At 38.3% G+C, this 17356-nt stretch overlaps 1 protein-coding gene across 5 annotated transcripts in view; it reads right to left on the reverse strand.

The window, feature by feature from the left end:
• Nucleotides 1-17356, reverse strand: part of Heph (hephaestin) — a 109710-nt gene that overhangs the window by 77442 nt on the left and 14912 nt on the right. For all 5 annotated transcript variants that reach the window (XM_085838107.1, XM_085838106.1, XM_085838108.1 and 2 more), the window contains exons 6-8: nucleotides 16947-17129; nucleotides 14801-15055; nucleotides 12399-12567 (exon numbers count right to left, since the gene is read on the reverse strand). In XM_085838107.1, the coding sequence (XP_085694233.1) occupies nucleotides 12399-12567; nucleotides 14801-15055; nucleotides 16947-17129 (607 nt within the window). The remainder of the gene's footprint in view (nucleotides 1-12398; nucleotides 12568-14800; nucleotides 15056-16946; nucleotides 17130-17356) is intronic.

Below are 17356 nucleotides of genomic sequence, written 5' to 3' on the forward strand. Positions count from 1 at the left end.
AATTTGCACGTCTTGAGCAGGCAGCTGGAAGATGCAGTAGGATCTAGCCTCCTCAGCACCAGACAATCTCTCAAGAACTTCTCTATGCCCCAGCACACCCTGCCATCACAAGGCCATCTTTATCTCAAGTACACCTGAAATTTCTCTATATAAAAGAAGGGAATTTCTCTCTATAAGATACATATTATTAGTAAATTGCCAAATGTTCTTTAAGCTCACTGAGAAACTGACTCTGAAGGTGGTGGGGCTTTTCCCTCCCCTTTCAGATACAAGCCTGTTTGTCTTAAAAGTATTTTCCAAGAACACTTGTCCAGGGACAGGCTGGTCCCCTAGCCCTATGAGAAAATTAAATAAGAACAGCAAAACCTGACATGAGTAAAAATACCATGCTCTTGAGAATAACAAGAGGGCAAGTTGTTAGGATAAAAACATTGTGTCCTTGAAAACAGCTATGAGATTAATCATTCTCAACTACCTTCCCAAAGCAAAAGATTCAGCTACTGCTTATCCTATGACATAAAAATATAATGTGGTATAAAAACTATGAACAACTAATCAAAAGTCTCACTAAAGATAATACATTTTACCTGGTGACTCTCTTAACTGGCCAGAGAATCTAGCTGACTGTTTTGGTTCCTGGGTTGCCCAGTTAGTTTCTGCTCAATGATAAAAATGTCTGATCTGATGGTGTACCATCCCTCTTCTACTTGCTATTTCATTCTTTATTCCTAGTTGCTGTACACTTAAAAAAAGCCATTCATTCACAAACAAATGCACAGCTATCATGAACCATTCTCCATATGGAGAACTCTCCCTAGGCACTGGACAGATGTTAAGCAATCTTAAAATCTGTTTGCTTGTTTGTTTGTTTGTTTAAATAAAACCTACCACTATTTAAAGAAAAAAACACTATAAAATTTTCTGTTCAAAATTTGTAGTTCTTTAACACCAAAACCAGTTAAAGGTGAAACACACAAAAAGAAAATATATATTATAGAGCAATCGTGTTGATAGACATAGGCACTGCATTTTGTAATAAAATACTCACAAATGAAATTCAATAATACACCAGATATGTTATTACCATGATCAACTAGACTTTATTCCAGAAATGCAGTGGTGCTTCAACACATGCAAATTAACACATAAAAATCAGTAGTCTACCTATATATCAACAGTGAACATGCTGAGAAAGAAATCAAGAAAGCAATCCCATTCAAAATTGCCTCCAAAATTACTTTGGAATAAATGTAACCAAGGAATCAAACAACCTCTACAATGCAAACTTTTCAACACTCAAGAAAGAAATTGAATAGTACTCCCAAAGATGAAAGGAACTCACTCATCAACAGGAAGAATTAATATTGCGAAATGGGACTATGCTACCAAAAGCAACCTATATATTCAACACAATATCCATCCAAATTTTGTTACCCTGCACAGAAACAGGAAAATATATCAAAATTCAAAAAATCCAAGATCAACAATGAAATTCTGAACACATACACATAATGCAGAAGTATCAGAATAACTGATTTCAAATTGCTTTACAAACTTATAGTAATTATTAAAGGAAAAGCATGGATTTTAAAGAACAAGGATAGGCACATGGAAGGAATTGGAGGGAGGAAAGAGAAGAGGAAAATGATGTAATTATAAAAGTAAATTTAAAAGTTTTTTAAAAGTAACAGTACAATCATTTAAAAAAAAAAAAAACAGGAACAGAATACTCCAAAAAATACAGACATGTAGATAACTAGAACAGAATCAAAATCCACATACAAGCCCACCCACTCAGTTACAGCCCCTTGAGATTTTATAAAGATGTCAAAAATACATGGTGGAGAAAAGACAGACTTTTCAACAAATAATGCTAGCAAAATTGGATATCCACATGGAGAAGATAAAATTAGGTTTCTGTATTTCAACCTGCACAAAATCAACTCCAAACGGAACAAAGAGCTTAATGTAAGACACGAAATTTCTGAAACTGCTAGAGGGTAAAGAAAGGAAAATATTAAAATCATATATCCATAGATAATGTCTTTCTGAAAACTAGTCATTCAGAATACAAAGGCTGACACTGAGAAATAGAAACATGAAATTTAAAAACTTCTATACAGCAACAGAAACAGATAAGTACTTGTAGATAAACCCCCACATGATGACATTTCACAAAGAATTAATAGATAGAATGAACAAAAAACACATAAAGAATAAAACCTAAAACAACCCAATCAATAAAAAAATTAATAGAAAAAATTCTCTCAAAAAACTAACTCTTTAATATGTGTGGTGTATTGTATGTGCATGTAATGCATATAAGTATGTGCGTACATATGCCCATATGTATACACATAGAGTCCAGAGAGGGACAGTGGCTTCCTCTTTTGCCATCTCAAGCCATGGCCTTGAGATAGCATTTTTCCCCTTCATAAGGATAGATGACTTTGGGATCCATCTGTCCCTATTCCCCATTGTTAGGGTTTATAAGCACAAATAGATGCTGGCGATTCAAACTCTGATCCTCATGCTTGAAGAGCAAATATAATTCCCAACTGAGCCATATACCTGGCCCCCAAACAGGTTTCAAATCATGAAATGCAAATGGCCAATAAACACATATAATAAATACACTCTTCCTCACCAGTCATCCCAGAAATACAATTCAAAACATCACTAAGTTTCCATCTTAACTCCAGTAGAATATCAATCCTCAAGACAAGAAACAGCAGCAAATGTTAATTCAGGGGTGAAACACAAGGGAACATTTATATACTGTAGGTTGTAATGTAAACCAGTCTATCCAGTATGGAAATCAGTAAAGAGGTTTCTCAAAAGGAAAAGAAAACAACACCTAGAAATAGATCTATCATATAACTAGCTGGACCAAAGGAGCACAAATCAACATGTCACAGACACTTGCTCATCAGTGTTTACTGAATAACTATAAAACCAATTTATGTGCCCAACAATACAGGAATGGTAAGGAAAATTTGGTATGTGTACACAGTGTAATATTTACAGACACAATCAAGAATGAAGTTACACTAATTACAGAAGAATGGGTACAACTAGAGAGAATCAAATACTAATTAAATTAAACTGGTTTCAGAACAATATATATTGTATATTTTCTATCCTCTTTGATTTCTACATTTTAAAGCCAGAAAAATCATGTACATATATAGGACAGAAAAATAGAATACAAAATAAATGGAATTAACTGTTCATGGAAATAAAGAAAACTAATGGAAGAGGAAAGAACTGATAATAAGGAAGTTAGGGGGAAACAAGGTGGGAGTCATACACATAGCATACAGTATGTATACCTGTAAGAAAAAATTAAAAAGTAAAATATAAAAGTCACTGATATTATTGGCAATAAACACTATAAATTTATTGTGTAATCCCTTCTGATATTCATTTTCCAGGAAACAAGCAAAAACATTGAGAATGAACCAATCTGACTTTCATTTTTTATTAGATATTTTCTTTATATACATTTCAAATGCTATCCCGAAAGTTCCCTATACCCCCCCCCTCCACCCTGCTCCCCTACCCACCCACTTCCACTTCTTGGCCTTGGCAAGCCCTTATATAGGGGCATATAAACTTTGCAATACCCAGGGCCCTCTCTTCCCAGTGATGGCCAACTAGGTCATCTTCTGCTACATATGCAGATAGAGATATGAGCTCTGGGGGTACTGGTTAGTTCATATTGCTGTTCCACCTATAGGGTTGCAGACCCCTTCAGCTGCTTGGGTACTTTCTCTAGCTTCTCCATTGGGGGCCCTGTGTTCCATCTTATAGATGACTGTGAGTATCCAATTCTGTATTTGCCAGGCACTGGCATAGCCTCATATAAGAGGGCTATAACAGGGTCCCTTCAGCAAAATCTTTCTGGCATTGTGCAATAGTGTCTGGGTTTGGTGGCTGATTATGGGATGGATCCCTGGGTGGGGTAGTCTCAGGATAGTCCATCCTTTTGTCTTAGCTCCAAACTTTGTCTCTGTAACTCCTTTCGTGGGTATTTTGTTCCCTATTCTAAGGAGGAATGAAGTATCCACCCATTGGTCTTCCCTCTTCTTGATTGTCCTGTGTCTTGCAAATTGTATCTTGGTTGTTCTATGTTTCTGAGCTATCAGTGAGTGCATATCTAATGACTTCTTTTGTGATTGGGTTACCTCACTAAGGATGGTATCCTCCAGATACACCCATTTGTCCAAAAAATTTCATAAATCCATTGTTTTTAATTGCTGAGTAGTAATCCATTGTGTAAATGTACCACATTTTGTGTATCCATTCTTCTGTTGAGGGACATCCGTGTTCTTTGCAGCTTCTGGCTATTATAAATAAGGCTGCTATGGACATAGTGGAGCATGTGTTCTTATTACAAGTTGGAACATCTTCTGGGTATATGCCCAGGAGAGGTATTGCTGGATCTTCCAGTAGACAGCATTTTCAACAAATGGTGCTGGCACAACTGGTGGTTATCATGTAGAAGAATGCGAATTGATCCATTCTTATCTCCTTGTACAAAGCTCAAGTCTAAGTGGATCAAAGACCTCCACATAATACCAGAGACACTGAAATTAATAGAGGAGAAAGTAGGGAAAAGCCTCAAAGATATGGGCACAGGGGAAATTTTCCTAAACAGAACAACAATGGCTTGAGCTGTAAGATCAAGAATTGACAAATGGGACCTGATAAAATTGCAAAACTTCTGTAAGGCAAAAGACACTGTCAATAAGACAAAAAGGCCACCAACAGATTGGGAAAGGATTTTTACCTATCCTAAATCTGATAGGGGATTAATATCCAATATATACAAAGAGCTCAAGAAGGTGGACTCCAGAAATTCAAATAACCCCATTAAAAAATAGGGTTCAGAACTAAACAAAGAATTCTCACCTGAGGAATACAGAATGGCTGAGAAGCACCTGAAAAAATGTTCAACATCCTTAATCATCAGGGAAATGAAAATCAAAACAACCCTGAGATTCCACCTCACACCAGTCAGAATGGCTAAGATCAAAAATTCAGGTGACAGCAGATGCTGGCGAGGATGTGGAGAAAGAGGAACACTCCTCCATTGTTGGTGGGATTGCAAGCTTGTACAACCCCTCTAGACGTCAGTCTGGAGATTCCTCAGAAAATTGGACACAATCTGACTTTCTAATTAGCAATCATTAAACACCTTTGCTGCCTGGGCTGCCATAAGAAAAAGGAGTGCCAATCTAGTATCCAGCCAGACTATACTTGTACCAGCACCATCTATGCGTGCCTAGAGACACAAAGATTACAACCGATTCTTCTGGCTCCTAGAGGTACAGTTCTAGCCAAGACTATCTGAAATAGTTTGTTCCAGATGTTTTGCAATCAGAAGTCTTAGAAAACCATTTCCACTGTAGTCAAACAGTGTCCCTTTCCATGGGTGGATAGTACTAAGACTGATCTTAAACATAGCCCAAATGACTGGAGTTGTTGTAAAATGAAGTTATGATTGCCAAAAAGAAAAAAAAATGGCTATGGTTGGTCCAAATGCACCTCCTCAGACTATATAATCAGGCAGCCTAGACTTACTTAAAAAGTCAGCTGCAAGTCACCATACTCTTCTTCCTCTCCTGCACTGCAGCTTTAGCTCCAAGCAAACATTTCTCTCAAGTGGTATTTTTGACTGGTTTGTTGTGTGGTTCAGAGGTGGTAACATAAAGAACTGGCAGTGGTACTATTAGTCTAAACTAATAAGTGTGTCTTCCTTGAGATAAGCATTGATACCATAGGCCTTGTGCACAGCCTGGTTGGTAGTTGAACAAGTTTCTGCCTTTGACAATAACTTGATCAGTGCTTGAGAGATGAATAATCTACACAGGTACACCTTGAATACAGTACTGCCCAGTGCCACCCACAGACACTGTACAAACCTAACACTGTTCATCACCACCTTTCCTCCCTGTGTTGCTTCTGATCCCTGATACTGGGTTCCTCCTGAACAGCCCAGTATGTATTTCTAAGCACCAAGCTTCCAAGTACTAAATAGTGTTGCTTTCATTGCTGCTTGATAACAGCATTGAAGGCATTCCCAGAAGCTGTTGCCATATTTCTAGATGGCGTTCCAAACAGACCTGTTTGCAACCAGTACCTAGTTTGAGATCCCAGGGCCAGGATTCCCAATAGAGAACACAGATAACTGAGTAAGTAGGATTTGTGGAAGCCTTATACCTGCACTGTAGCAGTGTTGCAGTGCCCAAAGGCCTGAATTTTTTTTTCTTTCTTTTTTTTTTTTTTTTTTTTTTTTTTTTTACCTAGCAGTGCCAACATCACAAATGCAGAATATCTGATGGTTCCAGTCAGGGTCCCATACATCAGCACAAATCATCAGGGCTCTGTTTTCAGTAAGAAGAGATACCCTATTCTTAAATAATCCATACCATGCCTTATGTCTAGTCTCTGAAAAGCACTGACTCACAAGCAGCATCAGGTGCCTCCTGTGCTCCAGCATATAGAGATTGATAGCACAAGTTTTTGCAGAGAACAATGACAGCTAAAGAAGCCACTGAATGATTTGAAAGTCAGTTCAGAAAGAAGACATGAAAATAGGAGTAGAAAGACTGAGAGAGTGGTCTGAAAGAAGCCACAAGAAAGAACCAATAGAGTCTCTAGTTAGCAACCGAGTTCCAAAGAACTCCCAAATTTTTAGAATCAAGAGTCTCAGATTCTGGACCAATATAAATAAAATTAGCTGTTGTTAAAAGCCAAAAATCTGTATACTCTGTGCTTCGAAGTGTTCCAGTGTCTAAAGCCAGTTTAAGGATTGCAATATAAGAAGGTGATACTTCTGTTACTTCTATTTGTCTGTTACCATCACTTGCTGCTGTCAAACATCAAATGAAACCAAAGCTGCCTACCCATGATTTCTATGCAGGTAGAGTGAATGAATCTCAAGCCAGGCACTGCAGTCCACCTTCCAGTCAACCCAGACCAATCTGTTCAATACTCCCTGGCATCTGTTCTAAATCATCCACGTATCTTTCCCATGTTTTGCCCCAGTCATCTACCAAATGCCACCTGTGAAAGAACTGGAATTGCCAATGACCCAATGAGTTGGAGACCAGGTCTAGCAACCAAGTAAAGAACTAACCTTCTGCTTTAACGTCTGTAAATATGGTTCATGTATAAAGGAAAGGATTCTGGAGAAGGTTCTACAAAAGGATGGAAATGGACTCACCACAAGCAGTCTCTCTTCCCATAAATTTCTCAAAGTGTTTCTTTTTAATACCCATGCTTAGATTAAAAGAAGAAAAGAAGGAGAAAAGCAAATAATTTATTGAAAATAAAAGTCTCCTTTTTCATTTCTGATTTTGTTAATTAGGATGCTTTCCCTGTGCCCTCTAGTGAGTCTGGCTAAGGGTTTATCTATCTTGTTGATTTTCTCAAAGAACCAGCTCCTTGATTGGTTGATTCTTTGAATAGTTTTTCTTGTTTCCACTTGGTTGATTTCACCCCTGAGTTTGATTATTTCCTGCCGTCTACTCCTCTTGGGTGAATTTGCTTCCTTTTGTTCTAGTGCTTTTAGGTGTGTTGTCAAGCTGCTAATGTGTGCTCTCTCTAGTTTCCTTTTGGAGGCACTCAGAGCTATGAGTTTTCCTCTTAGAAATGCTTTCATTGCGTCCCATAAGTTTGGGTATGTTGTGGCTTCATTTTCATTGAACTCTAAAAAGTCCTTAATTTCTTTCTTTATTCCTTCCTTGACCAAGGTATCATTGAGAAGAGTGTTGTTCTGTTTCCACGTGAAGGTTGGCTTTCTATTATTTATTTTGTTATTGAAGATCAGCCTTAGTCCATGGTGATCTGATAGGATGCATGGGACAATTTCAATATTTTTATATCTGTTGAGGCCTGCTTTGTGACCAATTATGTGGTCAATTTTGGAGAAGGTACCATGAGGTGCTGAGAAGAAGGTATATCCTTTTGTTTTAGGATAGAATGTTCTGTAGATATCTGCCAGATCCATTTGATTCATAATTTCTCTTAGTTTCACTGTGTCCCTGTTTAGTTTCTGTTTCCATGATCTGTCCATTGGTGAAAGTGGTGTGTTGTAGTCTCCCACTATTATTGTATGAGGTGCAATGTGTGCTTTGAGCTTTACTAAAGTTTCTTTAATGAATGTGGCTGCCTTTGTATTTGGAGCATAGATATTCAGGATTGATAGTTCCTCTTGGAGGATTTTACCTTTGATGAGTATGAAGTGTCCCTCCCTGTCTTTTTTAATGACTTTGGGTTGGAAGTCAATCTTATCAGATATTAGAATGGCTACTCCAGCTTGTTTCTTCATGCCATTTGCTTGGAAAATCGTTTTCCAGCCTTTCATTCTGAGGTAGTGTCTATCCTTTTCTCTGAGATGAGTTTCCTGTAAGCAGCAAAATGTTGGGTCTTGTTTGTGTAGCCAGTTTGTTAGTCTATGTCTTTTTATCGGGGAGTTGAGTCCATTGATATTAAGAGATATTAAGGAAAAGTAATTGTTGTTTCCTGTTATTTTTGTTGTTAAAGTTGGCATTTTGTTCTTGTGGCTGTCTTCTTTTAGGTTTGTTGAGGGATTACCTTCTTGTTGTTTCTAGGGTGTGGTTCCTGTCCTTGTATTGGTTTTTTTCTGTTATTATCCTTTGAAGGGCTGGATTCGTGGAGAGATAATGTGTGAATTTGGTTTTGTCGTGGAATACTTTGGTTTCTCCATCTATGTTAATTGAGAGTTTGGCTGGGTATAGTAGCCTGGGCTGGAATTTGTGTTCTTTTAGTGTCTGTATAACATCCGTCCAGGATCTTCTGGCTTTCATAGTCTCTGGTGAAAAATCTGGTGTAATTCTGATAGGCTTGCCTTTATATGTTACTTGGCCTTTTTCTCTTACTGCTTTTAGTATTCTATCTTTATTTAGAGCATTTGTTGCTCTGATTATTATGTGTCAGGAGGTATTTCTTTTCTGGTCCAGTCTATTTGGAGTTCTGTAGGCTTCTTGTATGTTCATGGGCATCTCTTTCTTTAGATTTGGGAAGTTTTCTTCTATAATTTTGTTGAAGATGTTTGCTGGTCCTTTGAGTTGAAAATCTTCATTCTCATCCACTCCTATTATCCATAGGTTTGGTTTTCTCATTGTGTCCTGTATTTCTTGGATGTTTTGAGTTAGGATCTTTTTGCATTTTACATTTTCCTTGATTGTTGTGCCGATGTTCTCTATGGAATCTTCTGCACCTGAGATTCTCTCTTCCATCTCTTGTATTCTGTTGCTGATGCTCGTATCTATGGTTCCAGATTTCTTTCCTAGGGCTTCTATCTCCAGTGTTGCCTCATTTTGGGTTTTCTTTATTGTGTCTACTTCCCTTTTTAGGTCTAGTATGGTTTTGTTCATTTCCATCATCTGTTTGGATGTGTTTTCCTGTTTTTCTGTAAGGACTTCTACCTGTTTGATTATGTTATCGTGTTTTTCTTTAAGGATTTGTAACTCTTTAGCAGTGTTCTCCTGCAATTCTTTAAGGGATTTTTGTGCTTCCTCTTTATTGTCTTCTGCCTGTTTAGCAGTGTTCTCCTGAATTTCTTTAAGTGTGTTATTAAAGTCCTTCTTGAAGTCCTCTATCATCATCAGGAGATATGCTTTTAAATCCGTGTCTAGCTTTTCCGGTGTGTTGGGGTGCCCTGGACTGGGCAAAGTGGGGGTGCTGGGTTCTGATGATGGTGAGTGGTCTTGGTTTCTGTTAGTAAGATTATTACGTTTACCTTTCGCCATCTGGTAATCTCTGGGGTTAGTTGTTATCGTTGTCACTGTTTAAAGATTGGAGCAGAAGCTGTGTTCCACTCACCAGCAGTCTCTAAATCCTGCGGCGGGGGTCATGGGTAGCTGACTGTACCCAGGTGCTGGTCCAGCCGGAAGAGGCCTGTGGTCCTACTCAGGCCGTTTTTCTGCTTCCTTAACTAATGCAGTCTCTGGTCCCGCGTGCAATTGGATTGGAGCAGAAGCTGTGTTCCACTCTCCAGAAGTCTTAAGATCCTGTGGTGGGTGTTGTGGGTAGCTGGTGTAAAAATGGCTATCTTGCCAAAAGCAATCTACAGATTCAATGCAATCCCCATCAAAATTCCAACTCAATTCTTCAACGAATTAGAAAGTGCAATCTGCAAATTCATCTGGAATAACAAATAACCTAGGATAGCAAAAACTCTTCTCAAGGATAAAAGAACCTCTGGTGGAATCACCATGCCAGACCTAAAGCTTTACTACAGAGCAATTGTGATAAAAACTGCGTGGTACTGGTATAGTGACAGACAAATAGACCAATGGAATAGAATTGAAGACCCATTAATGAACCCACACACCTATGGTCACTTGATCTTCGACAAGGGAGCTAAAAACATCCAGTGGAAGAAAGACAGCATTTTCAACAAATGGTGCTGGCACAACTGGTTGTTAACACGTAGAAGAATGCGAATTGATCCATTCCTATCTCCTTGTACTAAGGTCAAGTCTAAGTGGATCAAGGAACTTCACATAAAACCAGAGACACTGAAACTTATAGAGGAGAAAGTGGGGAAAAGCCTTGAAGATATGGGCACAGAGGAAAAATTCCTGAATAGAACAGTAATGGCTCGTGCTGTAAGATCGAGAATTGACAAGTGGGACCTCATGAAACTACAAAGCTTCTGCAAGGCTAAAGACACCATCAATAAGACAAAAAAACCACCAACAGATTGGGAAAGGATCTTCACCTATCCTAAATCAGATAAGGGACTAATATCCAATATATATAAAGAACTCAAGAAGGTGGACTCCAGAAAGTCAAATAACCCCATTAAAAAATGGGGCTCAGAACTGAACAAAGAATTCTCACCTGAGGAATACCGAATGGCAGAGAAACACCTGAAAAAATGTTCAACATCCTTAATCATCAGGGAAATGCAAATCAAAACAACCCTGAGATTCCACCTCACACCAGTCAGAATGGCTAAGATCAAAAATTCAGGTGACAGCAGATGCTGGCGAGGATGTGGAGAAAGAGGAACACTCCTCCATTGTTGGTAGGATTGCAAGCTTGTACAACCACTCTGGAAATCAGTCTGGCGGTTCCTCAGAAAATTGGACATAGTACTACCGGAGGATCCAGCAATACCTCTCCTGGGCATATATCCAGAAGATGTCCCAACCGGTAAAAAGGACCCATGCTCCACTATGTTCATAGCAGCCCTATTTATAATAGCCAGAAGCTGGAAAGAACCCAGATGTCCCTCAACAGAGGAATGGATACAGAAATTATGGTACATTTACACAATGGAGTACTACTCAGCTATTAAAAAGAATGAATTTATGAAATTCCTAGCCAAATGGATGGACCTGGAGGGCATCATCTTGAGTGAAGTAACACAATCACAAAAGAACTCACACAATATGTATTCACTGATAAGTGGATATTAGCCCAAAACTTAGGATACCCAAGATATAAGATACAATTTGCTAAACGCATGAAACTCAAGAAGAATGAAGACCAAAGTGTGGACACTGTGCACCTTCTTAGAATTGGGAACAAAACACCCAGGGAAGGAGTTACAGAGACAAAGTTCGTAGCTGTGATGAAAGGATGGACCATTTAGAGACTGCTGTATCCAGGGATCCGTCCCATAATCAGCTTCTAAACGCTGACACCATTGCATACACTAGCAAGATTTTGCTGAAAGGACCCAAATATAGCTGTCTCTTGTGAGACGATGCTGGGGCCTAGCAAACACAGGAGTGGATGTTCACAGTCAGCTATTGGATGTATCACAGGGCTCCCAATGGAGAAGCTAGAGAAAGTACCCAAGGAGCTAAAGGGATCTGCAACCCTATTGTTGGAACAACATGATGTACTAACCAGAACCCTGGAGCTCTTGTCTCTAGCTGCATATGTTTCAAAAGATGGCCTAGTCGGCCATCAATGGAAAGAGAGGCCCATTGGACTTGCAAACTTTATATGCCCCAATATAGGGGAATGCCAGGGCCAAAAGAATGGGAATGGGTGGGTAGGGAAGTGGGGGGCGCTATGGGGGACTTTTGGGATAGTATTGGAAATGTAATTGAGGAAAATATGTAATAAAAATATTAAAAAAAAAAGAAAAAGAAAATAAAAGTCATTTCAATTGATGACACCCTTCTAAATGTGGCCATGTTTTTCAGTGAGAAAAACTTCAATTCTATTTAAAACATTAATTGAGGATATGACATAACCAGGCACAAGGCTGGTTACATACTACAAACAAGAGAGCTACAGGAAGTTGGTTAATAATAGTAATTGCATCTAGGCAAAATTGTGATCACCAAAGTAGATATTTCAAGGAGTTTGAGTAGGTGTAGGGACAGGAGCCTTCTCTCTCTTACCTTCCTGGCTCTCTCAAACTCTTCCCAGTTCTGCCATCATACCCTATTGGACCATAGTCCCATTGAATCTCATGGGCCTCAATGAAGTACTGACGAACTTTGCCAGTGAGCTGGTCCACAGGTGGGTCCATGGAGCAAGAGTCAACTTTGTAGAAGGCCTGCATGCCACCTGGAAAGAAAAAACACACATAGTTTCCCTGTCTACTGGTAAGATTCCTACTTAGGGTATATACTCTTCTTTTCTTTGTTGTCTCCTTTCATCCTCCTCTAGTCTTCTTACCTCTATTCCCAAATGTGCCACTTTTCCTGACTCTTTAAGATCCTGGCTAATAGAAAGAGTGAGCCCAGGCAGTCACTAACACATATACTAGATCTTATTCATGTATTTGCAAAACATCTATACAGCAGCACCATCATAGAAACTTGCATCAGGAGATCTAAGTTTAAGCCAAATATGTATTAATACCTATAAGACCTTAGGTAAGGTCTCAGTCTGCGCACGTATCTTTTCTAAATGAAGACAATGAGGATGTCTACTCCAGGAGGAATGCACATCAAGTCTAAAAGAAGGCTACATTGCCTATAAACTGGAAAGCAAGGAAAATAATAAGCATACATGGAGATGAATCTTTATATCTGTAATTGTCAGAAAATTTAGTTTGTAGGTATTCTCCAAATATGGATAATAGTACTTTGAAGCATAATAATAACAGATTTCACTTATCTGTATTTCCTTAACAATATATGTATGCTGTTCGACTTCATTAATGGCTTTTGTCTCAATAACACCTAAGGAGACTATTCCACCCATATTAGAAGCCTAAAGCATAAGGAAGAAGTAGCAACACTGATTTTTTATTTTGTTTATTTTATTTTACTTTAAGGGGTATTCATTTCTTTTTCTTTCTTTCTTTTTTGTTTTGTTTTGTTTCCAGATAGGGTTTCTCTGTGTAGCCCTGGCTGTCCTGGAACTCACTCTGTAGACCAGGCTGGCCTCGAACTCAGAAATCTGCCTGCCTCTGCCTCCCGAGAGCTGGGATTAAAGGTGTGCACCACCACTGCCTGGCAGAGTATTCATTTCTGATGAACACATATATCAAGTATTGTGCTACATTCTATCTTCATTTAAATTTTGAACTACCTATGAAAAACACTTTTACTGCTCTACTCGAAGATGAAAAAAAAATAAAAATCAGAGAAGTTAGGTAACATTCCCAAAATTATGTGTCTATAATTGGCAGAAAGCATTATACTTAAGAACCTACCTTTTAATTACAGAAGCCAAGTGCTCATTTCTTTTTCTGGACACATTACTCCCTTAGAAATTTTAACTTAATATTTCTGAAATTTCAGTAAAACTTTATGAGGTAAAAATCATTACTGCCCTCCTCAAGACTTACCAAAGATGTTGAGCAAGTGGAAAAAACAAACAAACAAAAAAAAAAACAAAACAGGATATGAAATCATGATGTCTTGATTCCAATGCTCTTGCTTGTTCTACTATTACATCATATCCCTAACCCCAGTAAATATCTGAGCCCTTTCCCCAAGCACCTATGATGCCCAGGGCAGACTTCAGTCACTGAAGCATGTATATCAAACCAGCCACCCAAGATTTATTGTACTACCAATATATATGTATGTATGTGCAACGATAGATAGATAGATAGATAGATAGATAGATAGATAGATAGATAGATAGATAGATAGATAGATAGATCATATATATCTCCCAACCTGTTCTCACCCACTTTTGCATAGTCACATGAGACTTTCCCAATACTCTCATAATTCATAATGTTCAAGTAATTCTTGAAAGTATGAACTAAGATATCTATGGACTATTTAGATGAGGAATAAAATTAGAAAGAAACTTGCCCAAAGGTGTTTAGTGAATATTTCATTAAACCTCAAACCTCAAAATCACTTATTTATTGTTCTTTCCACTTCCTTTTACATTTATCCTTTGTGAGGATGCCCCTCAAGATACTATGGCATTACTGAAACTACTTTCTTCCTCCAAAGTCTTCCAGACCAACTGCTACCATGTCCTTGCCATGGGGTCACTACTCTCCCACACTACACCATAATTTCCTTATTCTCCTTTCAATCCATATTCAACTATTTAACATAGTCAAGTTTAAAACTCTGCCTATTTGTTCCTATGTAATTTTATGTTAAATTTTATCAGGAAGATTAAGCCTATTTTTTTCTAAATTTATCCAGCATATTAATGGCAGAGGCAAGAAATAACCTACATATCTGACTTCAATTTAGTTATTTACTCAAAGAATCCTAGAAGACCTATTAGATAGATGGCTCCACACTAGAAGCCCTGCTTCCTATTGACCATTAATGACATTTTCCTCATATATTCCAAGAGTGAAAATGTTAAACCTTACTTCTCAAGTGGCTGTTCACTTCACAGCTAATTAGCCAGGTTCCAGACTTCTGGGGCACCATCTCAGCAGTCACAAAGGTAGCTGGAAAAATGTTTGCAACATCAGTGTGGTGTCCACGGATACTCAGCATCTGTCCATGGAAGAAAACTGTGTGGACATCTATTTCATTGCCCATGCCAAACAAGTGCCAGGCCACATGCTTCTGTGCACACATGCTCAAATCTGGTAAGTTCCCAAAGACAAACCCATTGATTGCTGCAGAAAAACAAAATCAGAAATTAGGATGCAACAGATTAATGGGAAAAGCCTTACCATCAGACAATAAGAGTAGAACATTCAAATGAAGTTTTAAAGAGCACACTGCACTGAACATATGCCTTAGTTCATTTAAAGGTTACAAATGATTGAAATGAATAGGCAAATAATCGTTGATTGTATTTAGAAAATTGAGAAAACTAAGGCATAAGAAGTAAATTTCCTTCTAAGTTATTTCTATCCAAGAACTCCACATTTATTAGGCAATAAAAATCCATATTCCAAATCCAGCCATTAGAGGACATCATGCGAGATGTTTTCCAAGCCATTCTTTTCTTTTTGGCTAGGTTCATTCTGAAATTTTCACAGTACTAGTGTTACATTACCTGACTATCATGGCTACTGTAATCCATTTTTATAAAAACCCAAGATAAATTTAAACTACATAATCTATATTTTATATCTTTCCACTGAGATTTCAGCTTTTTTTTTTAACTTTGGATGCATTCCTATAACCTAGTAAATATCTTCCTTCACTAACAAAAACAAAGGATATACATATTCCTAAAATCAATTCTCTCCTCATGACTTGGAGTGCTGTACTTTTATCTTCTTTTTTCCTTTTTTTCTTTAGGTATTTTCTTCATTTACATTTCCAATGCTATCCCAATAGTCCCCCATGCCCTCCCCCCAACTCTCCTACCCACCCACTCCCACTTCTTGGCCCTGGCCTTCCCCTGTACTGAGGCATATAAAGTTTGCAAGACCAATGGGCCTCTCTTTCCACTGATGGCCGACTAGGCCATCTTCTGATACATTCCTAGGCAAATGGATGGACCTGGAGGGCATCATCCTGAGTGAGGTAACCCAATCACAAAAGAACTCACATTATATGTACTCACTGATAAGTGGATATTAGCCCAGATACTTAGAATACCCAAGATATAAGATACAATTTGCCAAACACATGAAACTCAAGAATAATGAAGACCAAAGTGTGGACACTTTGCCCCTTCTTAGAATTGGGAACAAAACACCCATGGAAGGAGTTACAGAGACAAAGTTTGGAGCTGAGACGAAAGGATGGACCATCTAGAGACTGCCATATCCGGGGACCCATCCCATAATCAGCTTCCAAACGCTGACACCATTGCATACACTAGCAAGATTTTGTTGAAAGGACCCAGATATAGCTGTCTCTTGTGAGACTATGCCGGGGCCTAGCAAACACAGAAGTGGATGCTCACAGTCAGCTATTGATTGGATCACAGGGTCCCCAATGGAGGAGCTAGAGAAAGTACTTCTATCATTAATCAATATAATCAATTCTTTTCTAGCAAACTATCCATTGTACTCTGGATGTGCTAACTCCAAATATGGGAAACCCTACTGCATAATTTGTAGCAGAGAGACTGTATTCATGTACTTCCCAATTTAAAAAGTAGATATAAGCCAAACGTATGATATAAGGCAAATGATCAGTTTCTCCAGAAAGTAGATAATTCTGCTATCTTTCAAACTTTTAAAACCAAGGCAATATTAATTAATTAATTATACATGTGGGCAACTTATTCAGTGACTAAATATAATATATATGATTCATAATTAATAATCCTGGCTATTCTACATTATGAGAAAGATAGCCTTAATGGCAAGAGTCTACATAACTAGAGAGATCAGAAGTGAGATTGAGTTGTGCTGTTTTTTTGATTCATAATGTCATGATCCTCAGTGCTTTCAGACAAAACAGAAAATTCACGTCCTTGGTCTTTCCACCTACGTGTGGTCTTTGTGAGTATAAAAATTAATGAACACAATAAATACTAGACCAAATGGAAACTCTCCATAAGAGCCTTCATTGTCACAATGCAGCTACTTCCTCTTAGCTGACCATGCATCCTGTTGCTGTCTTGAAATGCTCCATCTTCTTTGTCCACCGAGGCAGGGTCTGAGCAGTAAGTAGCAATGTTGTCATCAAGGTGCCAGCTAAGGTTCTCATCTATCACACTGAAGAGGAGGAAGAAATTATGGTCCACATCCTTTCTCTGAGGTGGGGAATTACCATCCAGGGTCCCTGGACAAGCACAAAAAATGACCCTTGAGAATAGTCCACCAGGAATTCTCATAAGAAAAAATAGGGAGAGGAGAGGACCTTATAGATTTGACAACAGAAAATGTTTCTTATATTACGTTTCATTTTCAAGCTTGCTAGGTGAAACTATTACATAAATGGGGGGAACATGGGTCCTAGAATAATTCCCTCCCATCATCCTTGCCTGTATCTTCAATTCCTGCAATCCC

The sequence above is a fragment of the Mus caroli genome, unplaced genomic scaffold (genome assembly GCF_978045245.1).
Source record: "Mus caroli unplaced genomic scaffold, Mus_caroli_1 scaffold_5, whole genome shotgun sequence".
Lineage (NCBI taxonomy): Eukaryota > Metazoa > Chordata > Mammalia > Rodentia > Muridae > Mus > Mus caroli.